The 17,522-nt window shown below is 41.8% G+C and overlaps 1 protein-coding gene across 1 annotated transcript in view; it reads right to left on the minus strand.

The window, feature by feature from the left end:
• fam133b (family with sequence similarity 133 member B) overlaps positions 1–17,522 on the minus strand; it is a 62,904-nt gene that overhangs the window by 32,178 nt on the left and 13,204 nt on the right. The window contains exons 2-4 of the mRNA XM_078239004.1: positions 9,963–10,060; positions 3,753–3,831; positions 1,396–1,470 (exon numbers count right to left, since the gene is read on the minus strand). Coding sequence (XP_078095130.1) covers positions 1,396–1,470; positions 3,753–3,831; positions 9,963–10,060 — 252 coding nt within the window. The remainder of the gene's footprint in view (positions 1–1,395; positions 1,471–3,752; positions 3,832–9,962; positions 10,061–17,522) is intronic.

The raw sequence follows: 17,522 nt of genomic DNA on the forward strand, positions 1-17,522 counted from the left end.
CCATCGACCACCACCCTCTGTCTTCGATCAGCCAGTTACCTATCCAATCGGCCAACTTTCCCTCTATCCCACACCTCCTCACTTTCATCATAAGCCGACCATGGGGGACTTTATCAAACGCCTTACTAAAATCCATGTATATGACATCAACTGCCCTACCTTCATCAACACACTTAGTTACCTCCTCAAAAAATTCTATCAAATTTGTGAGGCACGACTTGCCCTTCACAAATCCGTGCTGACTATCCCGGATTAATCCACATCTTTCTAAATGGTCGTAAATCCCATCTCTAAGGACCTTTTCCATCAATTTACCAACCACTGAAGTAAGACTAACCGGTCTATAATTACCAGGGTCATTTCTATTCCCTTTCTTAAACAGAGGAACAACATTCGCCATTCTCCAGTCCTCTGGCACCATCCCAGTGGACAGCGAGGACCCAAAGATCAAAGCCAAAGGCTCTGCAATCTCATCCCTTGCCTCCCAAAGAATCCTAGGATACATTTCATCAGGCCCAGGGGACTTATCGACCTTCGCAGGAATAGGCTGCAGCAATTCAAGGCTGCAGCTCACCACCATTTCCTCGAGGGCAATTAGGAATAGGAATGAAATGCTAGTCTTGTCAACGTCCTACATCCCAAGAATAAATACATTTTAAAAATACTTGTTAACAGGTTAGAAAATAGCTGGAAGACTGCTGGTTCTTAGCTAATGTCTAACACTATCCCTGCATTCACTTCCAAGATTCTTGAACTTTAGCTCTATTAACCTGTCCTTGAGCTCCTTGTAGGACAACAAGTATGCACACACTAACAATCGAGAAATTTTACATCAGCAGATTTCTCAGTTAGGAAATATAAACATGGTGAGATGCTGTGGAATACATTATGCAGCTGATAGACCCACAAAACAAAATACATTGGACAGGAGTGGGTGGGGGGGGGGGCATAGAGAGAGAAAAACAAACAAAAGAAAAATACTGTGGATGTGCGTAATCTTTAAAGATAACTTGTGTTTAGCAGCTTTAGTTCGTTAAGCAGTTCACTACTCTGCACTAAGTAGCAGCCTAACATCATCTAGCTAGGCAGAAAGTGACAAGTGTCATAGTAAAGCTTTAAATCACGTTAACACTGAACCTCAGCTCAGCTTCTGAGGATGCCCTATCTTTTAGTATATTATCATTCTAACAAAATCTTTATTTCTCGGAACATGAACACTTCTTTCTCTCGGGCACAGTTTAGTTCTTAATTTTGGACAGTTTGCAACGTGGACATGAGGAAAAAAATTAAGATCACGCAAACTAACTTTAATTAGGACCTTGCAGAAGACAGAATTTCATTCCCTCAGGTTTGGATGCAAGCACAAAGCAAAGTACAGATTTAAGCAAGTTTCACCTCTTTCTTTTTGGAAGAACTTTCACTTCCACCAAGAATCTTCTCTCTATTTTTGTCAAGTTCTCTTCTCCATTTCTGAAAGCAGTAAAACAAATCATTGAGTCAAAAATAAGACAACTATCATGTTACTATGAATCAAAATACCAACTATTGTTCAGAACTTCTATATTGCTAACAATTTCAGTAGATCCCTGACACTAGTTACATTACCTGCCCATTACACTGATATGACTGCTTATGAGTTTATTTCATGTGTGAAAAATGTTCTTGAAATTGTGCAGAAAACCTTTGTGGCGGCCATCAGATGCAATCATATTTTAAAAGAAAATCACAATTTTCCACCCGTTTCAATGGCCCATTGCGATCTGTGCTTCAACTTATTGAAGCAGTAGGCAGGGTATTGAATGTCACAAATGGTAATGATGTCACACAAAGCTGAAATCATTACTTTTACTGGAACAAAACACTACAGAGCAACTGTACATATTAAAACCCTCAATTTAACAGCCGAATTGTGCAGTAAAAATTAGGTGAAGCTGTTCATGCTCAATTATTAAAGAGTAAATGGGGAAGCAACTTCAGTTGAACTCATATGCGAAAATCAGGAAGTTAGTGTCCAAGTTGCCCTGCTCCTCCAGAGACTTTGCTTTGATAGTATCTTGCTGAGGAACTCAACACTGAACACAAAAAGAAGTGAAGTTGCAATATTTGCACACTAGATACCGACTAAACTCATCAGAAATGTTAGAACATAACCATTCCAGTGAAAAAGTGTTTTTTTTAAACCATGAAAAAATCTTATTTACTGACAAACCACCATTCTGGCATTGAAACAAGACCCAAATTATCTATTTAAACTTACACTTCCTAGTTCAGCCTCATCAGCAAAGATTTTTCAATCTATTGGTTTAGGAGACATACAGCTGCTTGTCAGGTCCACACCGGTTTCTGAAGCCCTGCACATTGTCCGGCACCTAAATCAATTTCTAATCACCACAAGTTCCAGTGAAAAAGCCCTTGGGAAATCTGTTGGTGGTTCCAAATCTGATGAATAGCTGGCAACATTCATTTATCACTGACCTTAAAATCCAAGCAACATATTGAAGCTACTTAGAACAGTATATCTTATCGCCAAGGATCAAGAAACAACATCAAAAGCTTTCAGGTTTATAACACTTATCCAAAAGTATCCAAAGGCAATATACAATGTTCAAAGCAGAAAGCCAATAACTTCATTTCCGATTAAGGGACACTTCTATAACAATCAGGAGTGTCACTAGGCTGGGGAGAGGGAGTGGGTGCTTTAGGCATGGAAACAGTGCCAAGGAAGCAATAAGTCAAACCAGAGATATCACGTACCGGGGAGCACTGTACTGATTATGTAATTTTGATGAAAAATAGGATTAGTGCAATATTAAACAATGTAGCCACGTGGGCTACATTTGCAGTGGGCAAACAGGAGAACAGTGCCAGCAGGCACAAACCTGTATTTTTTTTTAAAAAGGAGGCTAAAATAAAGTCGGTGCAGGAAGAGGTGGGTGCAATAAGATAATTCAAAAGTGTAAAAAAAATTTTTAAAGTAAGACTTAGGAAAATGATATAGCAGAGAGAATTTTGTAAGTTAGAGCTTAAAACCCAATAGTCAGAGCTTGCAACCACTAAAACACTGGATTATTAAAAAAACAGACTAAAATGCCAATCATTGTGTGTCAAACAGGTTTTTAAGTTTATTTATTAGTGTCACAAGTAGGCTTACATTAACACTGCAATTAAGTTACTGTGAAAATCCCCTAGTCGCCACACTCCAGTGCCTGTTCAGGTACACTGAGGAAGAATTTAGTGGGCCAATGCACCTAACCAGCACGTCTTTTGGACTGTGGGAGGAAACTGAAGCACCCGGAGGAAACCCATGCAGACACATGGAGAACATGCAGACTCCACGCAGTCACCCTAACCAGGAATCAAATCCAGGTCCCTGGTGCTGTGAGACAGCAGTGCCAACCACTGTGCCACCATGCTGCCCATTGCATGTATTACAGGCCACTTAATACCGTAAATGCCATTTGCAGTGCCATTTACAAGTGCACAAGGTAATTTGTAATGAACTTTCAATTAAATGTGCATCTGAGGTACCAAATTTAACATACAAGAGATTACCTATACAGAACAATAAATCCTCTACAGCATTAACCTGTTCGGGAAAAGTGAACAGTATAGAGAAATAAAGCACATCATAATGTGAAATTAGAAAAGATGAATTAATTTACAGCTTGAACAAAGTACTTAACTGTGAGTAAGTTACTGGAACTTGATATATTTTAAAGAAGGTTGAGTCACCTTATAAAGTATTAACAAACCTCATTCATTTTCTCCTCAAAATCTGCAAGAGCTTTTGAACCTTTCTTCTTTTTCTCAAGTTGTTCCTTTAATTCTTCCCTGGAAGAATACACAAAAGTTAAAGTTTCTGGTCATATACAGATCAGGATTCAACAAATATCTCAAAAGCAATACCAAATAATATTTAGAGTAAATACTAAAGGACAAACAAAGCATTCCCTTTAGATTTTGCTTCTCCTTTGACTCCAGGCTACATTATCCAGTGTTTATACAATCAATGATGGAGCAGAAGCACAAGTATTTTAACTGGAGCACACAAAAAGTCAATTACTGCACCTCCAAGAAAAACGTTGGGTGGTTTTATAATGCGGCTGCAATTAAGATCAAAAAGGTTAGATATGCAATATGCTTTATCCACTTCTGCTGTGGCATCATTATGAACCGCTTCGAAAGATTAGTCATGGCACGAATCAATTCCAGCCTCCCGGATTACCTGGATCCACTACAGTTTGCCTACCGTTGCAACATGTCCACAGCAGATGCCATTTCCCTGGCCCTGCGCTCAACCCTGGAACACCTAGATAACAAGGACACCTATGTCAGACTCCTATTTATTGACTACAGCTCAGCCTTCAACACTATTATTCCCACAAAACTCATCTCCAAACTATGCCCTGGGCCTCGGCACCTCCCTCTGCGACTGGATCCTGAACTTCCTAACTCACAGACCACAATCAGTAAGGATAGGCAACAACACCTCCTCCATGATCATCTTCAACACCGGTGCCCCACAAGGCCGTGTTCTCAGCCCCCTACTATGCTCCTTATGCACCTATGACTGTGCGGCCAAATTCCCCTCCACTTCGATTTTCAAGTTTGCTGATGACACCACCGTAGTGGGACAAATCTCAAACAATGACGAGACAGAGTACAGGAATGAGATCGAGAATCTGGTGAGGCAACAATAATCTCTCCCTCAATGTCAACAAAACAAAGGAGATTGTCATCGACTTCAGGAAGCGTAAAGAAAAACAAGCCCTTTCTACTTCGTCCCCATTGAAATAGACAAGGGTCGAGAGCTTCAAGTTTTTAGGTGTCCAGATCACCAACAACCTGTCCTGGTCCCCCCATGCCGACACTATGGTTAAGAAAGCCCACCAACGTCTCTGCTTTCTCAGAAGACTAAGGAAATTTGGCATGTCAGCTACAACTCTCACCAACTTTTACAGATGCACCATAGAAAGCATTCTTTCTGGTTGTATCACAGCTTGGTATGGCTCCTGCTCTGCCCAAAACCGCAAGAAACTACAAAAGGTCGTGAATGTAGCCCAATCCATCATGCAAACCAGCCTCCCATCCATTGACTCTGTCTACACTTCCCGCTGCCTCGGCAAAGCAGCCAGCATAATTAAGGACCCCACACACCCCGGACATTCTTTCTTTCACATTCTTCCTTCGGGAAAAAGATATAAATGTCCGAGGTCACGTACCAACCAACTCAAGAACAGCTTTTTCCCTGCTGCGGTTAGACTTTTGAATGGACTTACCTTACATTAAGTTGATCTTCCTCTACACCCTAGCTATGACTGTAACACTACATTCTGCACTCTCTCGTTTCCTTCTCTATGAACGGTATGTTTTGTCTGTATAGCACGCAAGAAACAATACTTTTCGCTGTATGTTAATACATGGGACAATAATAAATCAAATCATTACAATTCCTGAACATCCAACAAAAAGTACATCTGAATTATGTATCTTTTATTTTTACACAAATATAGCCCACGTGGCTACATTTTAAAATATTGGACTTTAATTCTATTTTTAATCAAAATTATGCAGTCAGCACAGTGCTTCCCAGCACATGATATCTCTGGTTTGACCTATTGCTTCCTTGGCACTGTTTCATTGCCTAAACCACCCCACTCCCTCTCCCCAGCCTAGTGATACTCCTGAGTGTTATAGAAAAGTGTCCTTTTATCTGAAATGAAGTTACTTGGATTCATGGTAGCATGGTGGCACAGTGGTTAGCACTGCTATCTCACAGCTCCAGGGACCCAGTTCAATTCTGGCCTTGGGTGACCGTGTGCAGTTTGCACATTCTCCCCATGTCTGCATGGGTTTCTTCCGAGTGCTCCAGTCTCCTCCCACAGTCCAAAGATGTGCTGGTTAGGTGGATTGGCCATGGTAAATTGCCCCTTAGTGTCCAAAGATGTCCAAGTTAGATGGATTAGTCATGGTAAATGTGTGGGATTACAGGGTTAGGGTGGGGGAAGGGCCTGAGTAAGGTACTCTGTCAAAGAGAGTAGGTGCAGACTCCATGGGCCAAATGGCCTTCTTCTGCACTGTAGAGATTCTAAATAAACATATTTATATACTTTAATTCATAATTTTTTCCCAAATATTTTAGGGTGGATTTAGCTTAGATTTTCTTTATCTCCTGGTTAGAAGCAAGCGACTACTAATAAGATCAATACTACACACTGCCTAGATTTGCTGCATTGTCAAACTAGGATTTAGTTAACTACACTGTTGACGAAGTCAGTCCGCAAATAGTTAAGGATTGGGATTTTCTTTGGTGAAAAATCGACATTTGGATATGCACACAGTTCCATATAATTCAACGTACTAAATTGAAGGGAGGGGAGCTGGCAAAAATAAGCTTTTGAATTAAAGCATCATTGAGCTCAATAGCTAAAATCCCAAACATAGGAAAGAAATGTCTTTTATAATTGCAGGATAAGTTACATGAGACAAAGATGTATTAGTGGTTATTCAAATGCTAGCACACAAGTGTTTTGTCCAAGTTGAAGGCAATCTAAGAATTACTTTATTGTATCATAAAACAAGCTTCTGCTGATGCCCAAGCAAGCTAATGCACTGAATAGCTGAACAACATAGACCAGAAAGGCTCCTGGTGCAAATCACACCTGGTACTAAATTAGTTCAGGCCAATTTTAGCAAACCCGTTAGTGTGAAAGAAATAGTTAGAATCATTATTGCTATCCAAGGAGGAGCATGTTCGAATGTCAGCCGACAACAGCACATGGATGAGGTGCTTGCACTTTATCCGTGTGGAATTGATATCAAGAGATGTTGGAAGCCCAATTTTTGCATTCCGGGGGTGCAAGTGATCGTTTGTCTTGGTGAAGAAAAAATACAGTTCTGGGAAATATCTGCTGCAGAGTGTTAAACATACAGTCAAGACTCGAACATAAATAATGACCACTTGGCGAGGTGCTTTAGGGGAAAATTTGCATGGAAATATTCTATATAAAGAATATTAGAAATTAAGATCACTTAAATTTAACATGCAGAAATCTTTTGTCGTACATGCATATCAATTTTAGGTGGCCTGAGTTATGAATGGAACAAAATTTGGAAAACACTGACTTTTTAAAATAATAAATGAACTCAGGGATCATATAAATTTCTATCTGTTCGGTAAATAGGTCAGATTGCCTTTAGAGAAAAACCCTATACCATTACATTTCCTTCAAAACACCGCATTTTTAAGATAGATGATATGCTCACAATTCTTCAACTCTTAAAAATGTCAGCTGCCTTGCCAGCATGAAGAACCTGAGAGGATTCAGTCTCTTCTAGGATACTAAGTAATGCAAGTTATAGTGAAATTATATCTGGACTCCAAAGATTTAATCTCCAAAGGAGGAAAGATTAGACAAATTAGGGATATATTCCTTGGAATTTAGAAGAGAACAGGAGGCTTGGCTGAAGCTTTCAGGATATTAAGGGGAACATATAGGCTAGATACAGATAAACAATTTCATCCTTTGGGAAACGTAGGAGTAGGGAGCATGGTCTAAAAAGTCAAGCAAACCTTCCAAGAGTGAAATTAGGAAACACTGCTACACAGAGTGTGTGAAAGGTTGGAAATCCTTTCCACAATGGCAATTGATGCTAACTCAATTGATCATTTTAAATCTGAGATTGATAGTCTTTAGCTGGCTAAAAAAGTATTCTGGGATATAGGCCAGGGCCGGTATATGGAGATGGTTCTTCGATCAGCTGTGATCCTGTTGAATGGCGAAAAAGCCTTGAGGGGCTAAATGGCCTATTTCTGTTCTTGTGGTGTAAATCCCTTCATCCCAAGCCAGTTCCATAGCAAATAAAGGGGACAAATTTACTTTCAAACTACCGAGCGTTGTTCAATTTTGGAAACCAGGGTTGAAAAAAAATGATGGGATTCCAGTTTTAAAAATCCCCCAACATTTTGGTATTAATTTCTTATATTTTTGATGGAAAGGGGTGTACTTTGAATAAAGTCTCCTTTGTATTTAAATACCAGATCATGAACATCCCAGCATCCTATAAATTAGAAAGTACTTCTTAATATAATTGTGCCAAGTATGACTAATAGGCATGGAATTTTCCCTCCAGTTTATAACATGCTGTCCTTTTACATCTCTTCCATGGATGTATACAAGGCCTCTTTTTGGGCAGCAAGCATGAATCCTTGCCAAGAGTATTTCTTCTACAAAATACGCACTCTCTACCAGTATTAAAGACTTTTCACAGCCTTGATTCCAAAGAAATACCCTGACCTCAATTCTTCCCTAAATATGCACTGCAGCAGACACACCAATGTTAATGACAATAATGGAAAATAGCTGCAAAGTATTTAAAATATAGGATGTTTGCCAAAAATATTTGAGTGCAATAAACTGAAACAGTAAATGGGTGATGCAAATCAGGCGAGTTGTTTACACATTTAACAGCACAAGTCGTAATGGAACAGATGAATAATTCCAGCAGCAGCCCCTAGGATGCACAAACAGTGTTTCCATGTGGAATTCAAAAGGAGATTACTTAGCAATACTAGATGAAAGTCAACGCATGCAGCAATAACGATCAAGTATCCATTTTGGAAAGTCAGAATTGCTTTATGAATCTAAGACAATTTTAAACATATACACGTGGGATTGAATTGCAAATTTATCCACTTATTTGTAATTTAAAATTAAAAATGCTTTGGAAATTAAGAGTTTTGCTGGTTTATGGAAAATAGCGCATTTATATATTTCTTTAATATTGAAACATTATAAATGGTACATCACATAGAAAACAGAGAGTTGGAATAAATGGGTCCTTTTCATAGTGGAAAAATATAACAAGTGGAGTACTGCAGAGATCAGTCCTTGGCCTGCAATTGTTCACTATTTACATTAATAACCTACACGAAGGAACAGAGTGTAAGGTTTTCAAATTTGCTGATGATACAATGATCAGTGGAAGGGCAGGTTGTGATGAGGATATTGTGATTCCACAACAGGATAGAGGTAGATTGGGTGACTGGCAAAAACCTGGCAAATGGAGTTTAATGTGGGGGAAGTGTGAGTTCATGCACTTTGGTAGGAGGAAGCAAAAGGCAGACTATCTAAATGGAGAGAGACTGCAAGTGAGTGAAGTACCGAGGGATCTGGGTGTTCAAGTGTGCGAGTCACAAAAAACTAGCAAACATGTCCAACAAGTAGTTAAGACAGCAAAAGGCATCTTGGCCTTTATTGCAAGGGGGTCGGAGCTTAAAAATAGGGAGGTTTTGTTGCAATTGTACAGAGTGTTGGTGAGCCTCACCTGGAATACTGTGCTGGAATACAGTTTTGGTCCCCTTACCTTAGAAAGGATATAGTACCCTTGGAGGCAGTCCAAAGGAGATTCACCAGGCAAATTCCTGGGATTAGAGAGTTGTCCTATCAAGAGAGACTAAATAGTCTGGGTCTGTATTCTTTGGAGTTTAGAAGAGTGAGGGGTGACCTTATTCAAATATATAAGATCCTGAGGGGGCTTGACAGGGTGGATGGTGAGATATTTTCACTAGTCGGGGAGGCTTGAACAAGGGGACATAGCTACAAGATAAAGAGTCGGTCATTTAAAACTGAGGTGCGTAGAAATTTCTTCTCAGAGGGTGGTGAATCTCTGAATTCTCTGCCCCAAAAATAGTGGAGGATTATTAGATTTAAAGTGGAGGTGGGTAAATATACATTTGATAGATGAAGGGATAGAGGGCGAAGGGGAAATGGCACAGAAAAGGAGCTGAGGCCAGCATAGATCAACCATGAGGGTACTGAATGGCAGGGCAGGCTTGAAGGGCATGGTGGCCTACTCCAGCTTTTATTTCTTGTGTACTCCACAAACTCATCACTCCTCGTTACAAATGAAAGAAATTAACAAACAATATTGCACATATGAAATGATTTTCTGTTTCTTACCAAGTAGGTCTTGGTCGACTCAAGTAATCTTGTATAGAAGGTCCTGAAGAAGGAGCAGGGCCTCGAGCTCTTGCAAGAGCTACTGGATTAACAAAGGCCTAAAAACAGGAGGTATTATTCAGACAACTGAAGAAAGGACTTATAAATATTAATTTTTGTAAGCATTAAATAATAAAACAAAGGTATTAGCATACCATCTGCTTATCCAAGACGACATTCACGGTCCATTTATCTAATCTATGCTGTTGACTTAGTTTTAAAGAGACATTTTTATAATCTGCTTATCGCACAGGTTTGCCACCCATAGTAAAAATATTATTGAAGCAACTGGTAAAGTTAACAAAGAATGTGAATTCCACTGGAAACTCTTTAAATTCATTCTTGGGGCGCGAGTATCACTAGCTAGGCTAGCATTTATTGCCCATCCCTAACTGCCCTCGGGAAGGTGGTGGCAAACTGCCTTCTTGAGCCGTTGTAGTCCATGTGGTACACCCACAGTGCTGTAAGGGAGGGAGTATCACGATTTCATTTCAACAACAATGAAGAAATGGCAACATATTTCCATGCCTGGGTGTAGGTGGCTTGGAGAGGAATTTCCAGGTGGTGGTGCTCCCATGTGTCTGCTGCCTTTGTCCTTCTAGATGGTAGTGATCATGGGCTTGGAAGGTGCTGTCTGAGGCTTGGTGAGTTCTCGCAGTGAATCTTGTAGATGGCACACTACAAAATGTTTCCAGTTGTTGGGTGTGGCTTCTAAACATTGTCTTCATTTCTCACCTAAACAAGAGGGTGCTAAGGATAATGGCCTTTTAAACCTCCAGTTTAAATGGTAACTTTGATACTCTGCTGATTGCAAAATGCTTAGGCAGCCTATCAAAGGCCATAGCTGTTCTCTATAGCCAACTGACCATGTCCCATCAGGTACACAACACACAGGTGTGACATGGAACTGTGATAAAAATAGACTTTGAACTACAGAATCCCTACAGTGCAGCAAGAGGCCATTCAGCCCATTGGATCTGCGCTAACTCTCCAAAAGGGCATATTACCCAGCCCCAACCCTCCCATTGGTAACCTCACGCATTTACCATGGCATATCCACCTAACCTACACATCCCTGGATACCGAGGGGCAATTTAGCATGGCTAATCTACCTAACCTGCACATCCTTGGACTGGGAGGAAATCAGAACACCCGGAGGAAACCCACGCAGACTTGAAGAGAACGCGTAAACTCCACACAGTTATCCAAGTCGGAATCAAACCCGGGTCTCTGGTACTGAGGCAGTAGTGTTAACCACTGTGCCACAATGCCACTTGTTAAAGGAAAAAAAAGCAATTGCAAGCTAAATTCCAACATTCCTTTTTGTGGTTTCATGGGATAGTTGATGGGGCAGTTGTCTTTTTAAAATGCCACACAAAGTTAATGGTGAAAATATCAAGGCAAGTAAATGAGCAGCAAGACCCTGTATTCTGACAGCTGAATGTCTGTATGGTAGCTATGGGGCATGTGCCTTTGAATATAGTCAGCGGCGACAGACTGCAGCCCTAGCTATCCTAGTAACTTTGCTCTCTAGCGAGTGGATCACGGACAGCAGTGGTGGCTCAGTGCAAACCACCACCACAATGATCCACTCACACAACATGTATCGGAAAATGCAGGAGGGATCAAAGATCTGCAGCAATAGGTGAGAGAGGTATAATGATGCTGGTGTTCACAGTCACCTTTGGTGCTGGGTTTGAAGCAGCACTGTTAGTTATTTATTCTTTGGATAAGAGGGCTACTGGCAAGACCAGCATTGTTGCTCATCCCCAAATACCCTGGAGGAGGAGGTGCTGAACTGCCTCTTGAACTGCTACAGTCCGTGTGGTGTAGATGCAGCTCAAGTGTTTAAGGGAGGGATTGTCATTTTATGACAAAAGCAGAAAATGCTGGAAAATCTCAGCAGGTCTGACAGCATCTGTGGAGAAAGAACAGAGCTAATATTTCGAGTCAGGATGACCATTTGTCAGTGCTCTATTTTAAGATTCATTTTAGGATCTGTAGGGAATGCAAATGCTTCTAAACCACATCAAATGGATCGAATTATTCAACTTAAAAAAGTGTAGAAACATTAGTTTTCTCCGCATTTACCATCTATTACAACTGAGATAAGTGGACTTACGTATTTATATCTAATCACTGTCTGGGCAGCATTGGGTGGTACAGTGGTTATCACTGCCACCTCACAGCACCAGGGACCCAGGTTTGATTCCCGGCTTGGGTCACTGCCTGTGTGGAGTTTGCATGTTCTCCCAGTGTCTGTGTGGGTTTCCTCCGGGTGCTCTGGTTTCCTCCCACAGTCCAAAGATGTGCAGGTTAGGTGCATTGGCCATGCTAAATTCTCCCTCAGTGTACCTGAACAGGTGCCGGAGTGTGGGGACCAGGGGGATTTTCACAGTAACTTCATTGCGGTGTTAATGCAAGCCTACTTGTGACTAATAAATAAACTTTAACTCTAATCACCAGACTGACCTCAGCATTCAATGCAGTTAGTTTGGACTTCATCCTGTATTGCGTATACCAACAACAGAACATGACCTTGCTGGATTGCATACATGTGAAGCAGAGCAAAGGACCTCAGCAGTGCTTCACTTTGGGCGGCACAGTGGCTAGCACTGCTGACTCACAGCGTCAGAGACCCAGCTTCAATTCCAGCCTCGGGTGATTGTCTGTGTGCAGTCTGCTCATTCTCCCTGCGCAAACTCCACAGACATTCTCCCTGTGCCTGCATGGGTTTCCCCTGGGTGCTCCGGTTTCCTCCCACAGTCCAAAAGGTTTGCAGGTTAGATGGACTGGCCATACTAAATTTCCCCTGAGTGTTAGGGAGATTAGCAGGGTAAATATGTGGGGTCACAGGGTTTGGGCCTGGGTGGAATTGTTGTCGGTGCAGGCTCGATGGGCTGAATGGCCTCCTTCTGCACTGTAGGGATTCTATGATTCACAAACTATTTTCCAGTGTAACCTTTTTTTTTAAAGCTCACCAGCACCTTCTCTATGACAATTGGAGATAGGCAATAAATGCTGGTTTTGACAGTATTCCAACATCCCATGAATAAATATATAAAAACAAACTCTTAAAAATTAATGTGACCCCAGACACAAAAAGCTGCAATAAGCACATCTTATAGTAATAAAGTTCATATAGCAAGTACTTTATTAATGTTACTTTTTGATACACTCATTAGTAAAGCCTACTCAGTGAAGTTCCTCACACCTCCATAACACACACTTTGTAATCATCACCTCTCCCCCCACTACACATACAAACCCCTCTTCCTGAACACCCTCCCATTCACTCAACTTAGCCACTCCAACAGCCTTACAACAGAGAAACCCTGGGTCCACAGGCCCCCCCCTTCTTTGCCAGGAAATCATGAATGAAAACCGGTGACAATTCACCAAACTCCAAATTATTACTTGAATGGGTGTAAATTGAAAGGTGGATACTCAACGAGACATTGGAGTCCTTGGGCATCAGTCGCTGACAGTAAGCATGCAGGTACGGCAGGCAGTAAAGAAGGCAAATGGTATGTTGGCCTTCATAGTAAGAGGATTTGAGGACAGGGATGTTTTGCTGCAGTTGTACAAGGTGTTGGTGAGGCCACACCTGGAATATTGCGTACAGTTTTGGTGTCCTTATCGGAGGTGGGATATCCTTGCTATAGAGGGAGTATAGCAGAGGTTTACCAGGCTGATTCCTGGGATGGCAGGTCTGTCATGAGGGGAGGCTACGATGGTTAGGATTACATTCACTGGAGTTTAGGAGAGTGAGAGGGGATCTCATAGAATTTTATACAATTCTAACAGGGTTAGAACATAGAACAGTACAGCACAGAACAGGCCCTTCAGCCCACGATGTTGTGCCGAGCTTTATCTGAAACCAAGATCAAGCTATCCCACTCCCTATCACCCTGGTGTGCTCCATGTGCCTATCCAATCATAGAAACCCTACAGTGCAGAAACAGGCCATTCGGCCCATCAAGTCTGCACCGACCACAATCCCACCCAGGCCCTACTCGGATATCCCTACACATTTACCCGCTCATCCCTCTAACCTACGCATCTCAGGACACTAAGGGGCAATTTTAGCATGGCCAATCAACCTAACCCGCACATCTTTGGACCGCTTAAATGTTCCTAAAGTGTCTGACTCCACTATCACTGCAGGCAGTCCATTCCACACCCCAACCACTCTCTGAGTAAAGAACCTACCTCGGACATCCTTCCTATATCTCCCACCATGAACCCTATAGTTATGTCCCCTTGTAGTAGCTCCATCCACCCGAGGAAATAGTCTTTGAACGTTCACTCTATCGATCCACTTCATCATTTTATAAACCTCTATTAAGTCTCCCCTCAACCTCTTCCACTCCAGAGAGAACAGCCCTAGCTCCCGCAACCTTTCCTCATAAGACCTACCCTCCAAACCAGGCAGCATCCTGGTAAATCTCCTTTGCACTCTTTCCAGCGCTTCCACATCCTTCTTACAGTGAAGTGACCAGAACTGCACACAAAATTCCAAATGTGGTCTCACCAAGGTCCTGTACAGTTGCAGCATAACCCAACGGCTCTTAAACTCCAACCCCCTGTTAATAAAAGCTAACACACTATAGGCCTTCTTCACAGCTCTATCCACTTGAGTGGCAACCTTTAGAGATCTGTGGATATGGACCCCAAGATCTCTCTGTTCCTCCACAGTCTTCAGAACCCTACCTTTGACCCTGTAATCCACATTTAAATTTGTCCTACCAAAATGAATGACCTCACAGTTAACAGGGTTAAACTCCATCTGCCATTTTTCAGCCCAGCTTTGCATCCTATCTATGTCTCTTTGCAGTCTAGAACAGCCCTCCACCTCATCCACTACTCCACCAATCTTGGTGTCATCAGCAAATTTACTGATCCACCCTTCAGCCCCCTCCTCCAAGTCATTAATAAAAATCACAAATAGCAGAGGACCAAGCACTGATCCCTGTGGCACTCCACGAGCAACCTGCCTCCAGTCCGAAAATTTTCCATCCACCACCACCCTCTGTCTTCGATTAGAGAGCGAGTTACCTATCCAATCGGCCAACTTTCCCTCTATTCCACACCTCTTTACTTTCATCATAAGCCGACCATGGGGGACTTTATCAAACGCCTTACTAAAATCCATGTATATGACATCAACTGCCCTATCTTCATCAACACACTTAGTTACCTCCTCAAAAAATTCTATCAAATTTGTGAGGCACGACTTGCCCTTCACGAATCCGTGCTGACTATCCCGGATTAATCCGCATCTTTCTAAATGGTCGTAAATCCCATCCCTAAGGACCTTTTCCATCAACTTACCTAGACAGGGTAGATTCAGAAAGAATGTTCTCAATGGTGGGGGAGTCCAGAACTAGGGGTCATAGTTTGAAGACAAGGGAACTGAGGTGAGGAGAAATTTCTTCACCCAGAGGGTGATGAATGTGTGGAATTCACTGCCACAGAATGTAGTTGAGGCCAAAATGTTGTCCGATTTCAAGATGAAATTAGATATAGCTTTTGGGGCTAAAGAGATCAAGGGATATGGGGGGGGGGAATCAGGATATTGAATTTGACGATCAGCCATGATCATAATCAATGGTGGAACAGGCTCGACGCAGGCTCCACTGATCCCTCCTGGCTAGCTAGTTGCATTCTGTTAAAGCAGGTCCCATAACATTTATTTTTATCCTATTATATCCTATTTTGCAAGAATTTCATTCGTGTTTGATTCAATGAAGAACTCATATCAGAAAGAAAAAACATACCCATCTGAATTAGCAACAGCAGCAAACTGTCAAATTAATTTTAGAATACTAATTAATCTAAAAGTCCATTTCCCAAAAGTACTTTGGTTAATCATAGAATCATAGATCATAGAACCCTACAGTGCAGAAAGAGGCCATTCGGCCCATCGAGTCTGCACCGACCACAATCCCACCCAGGCCCTACCCCCATATCCTCATATATTTTATCCCCTAATCCCTCTAACCTACGCATCCCAGGACACTAAGGGGCAATTGTATCATGGCCAATCAACCTAACCCGCACATCTTTGGACTGTGGGAGGAAACCAGAGCACCCGGAGGAAACCCACGCAGACACGAGGAGAATGTGCAAACTCCACACTGACAGTGACCCGAGCCGGGAATCGAACCCAGGTCCCTGGAGCTGTGAAGCAGCAGTGCTAACCACTGTTCTAACGCGCAGCCCATTTCAAATCAGTAACAAGTTTCACAATAACTGCATATTTGATTCTCTATGCTGACATTGGATTGTTTAAGAAAATTCTTGAGGCATAAGTTTTTTTCGTTGCAATGATCAAGTATTGCAACATCTTGCATTTTAGTGTAACATCTCACTGAATAAAGAAATGTGTGTCTGGCAAAGAATCCAGTAAATTTTTTATTGCTCGTGATCAGAAATCATCAATATTCCCATGTTCTCTTCCAGTGCACAAGTTTAAACATTGCACTTCCTTTTGACTTGACAAGTCAATAAATAATGCATAGTGACAAATCTACCTCACTACCACACCAGAGTACATATATACGGCTGCTCCCACCCCCATCCACCCTCCAGACCTGCCAAACTCCAGCTCCGCTTCTCCCCACCCTTTTGGGCCTACCAAACCCTTGTCCAACTTGCCCTTCAACAACCACTCTGCGCCTGCCAAACTCGAGCTTCGCTTCGCCCCAATCCCTGGGCTTTCCAAATGGTTTACTGAGAAGGCCAAATTCATCATATCGCCACTTGATAGGAATAGGAGAATGTATTAAAATCAACTTGCTGATCCAGAAGGCTACATATAGAGACCACTGACACTAACAGGACCACTGGGACAGGAGTTGGACATTCAGCCCCTCCAGCCTGTTCCATTCTTAAATGGGATCATGGCTGATCGATATCCTAACTCCATCCACCTGTCTTGGCTTTGTTTAATCCTTGGCTAGAAATACATTTATCAATCTCAGATCTAAAATTATTAATTGAGTTCATGTTTACTGCTATGTGGGGAGTTCTAAACTTCCACCACTTTTTCACGACTTCTCTCCTGCATGGCCCATCCTTGATTTTAAGATTATGTTCCCTTTTCCTAGACATCCTCATCTGCACAAAATGTTTTTCTCTATCTACTCAATTCATTTGTTTCAAATTTGAAGTAGATGTTGGTATGGTGATTATACCATTGGACTAGTAATTCAGATACCCAAGTTAATGCCCCAGCTACATGTATTCAAATCCCACCAACGCATTTGATAGAATTTAAATTAATAAATCTGGAATAAAATCAAGAATACCATGAAACTGCAATTGATTGTGGTAAAAATCATTCATTAGTGTCCTTTAGGGAAGGAAATCTGCCATCCTTTACCTGGTCTGGCCTGCATGTGATCCACAGGATCTCCAGTTATGTAGATGCAGCTCAACTCCTCTCCGAAATGCCCCAGTAAACCTCTCATTTCAAGGTTAATTAGGGATGAGCCATAAATGCTGCCCTTGCCAACA

The sequence above is a fragment of the Mustelus asterias genome, chromosome 2, assembly GCF_964213995.1.
Source record: "Mustelus asterias chromosome 2, sMusAst1.hap1.1, whole genome shotgun sequence".
NCBI lineage: Eukaryota > Metazoa > Chordata > Chondrichthyes > Carcharhiniformes > Triakidae > Mustelus > Mustelus asterias.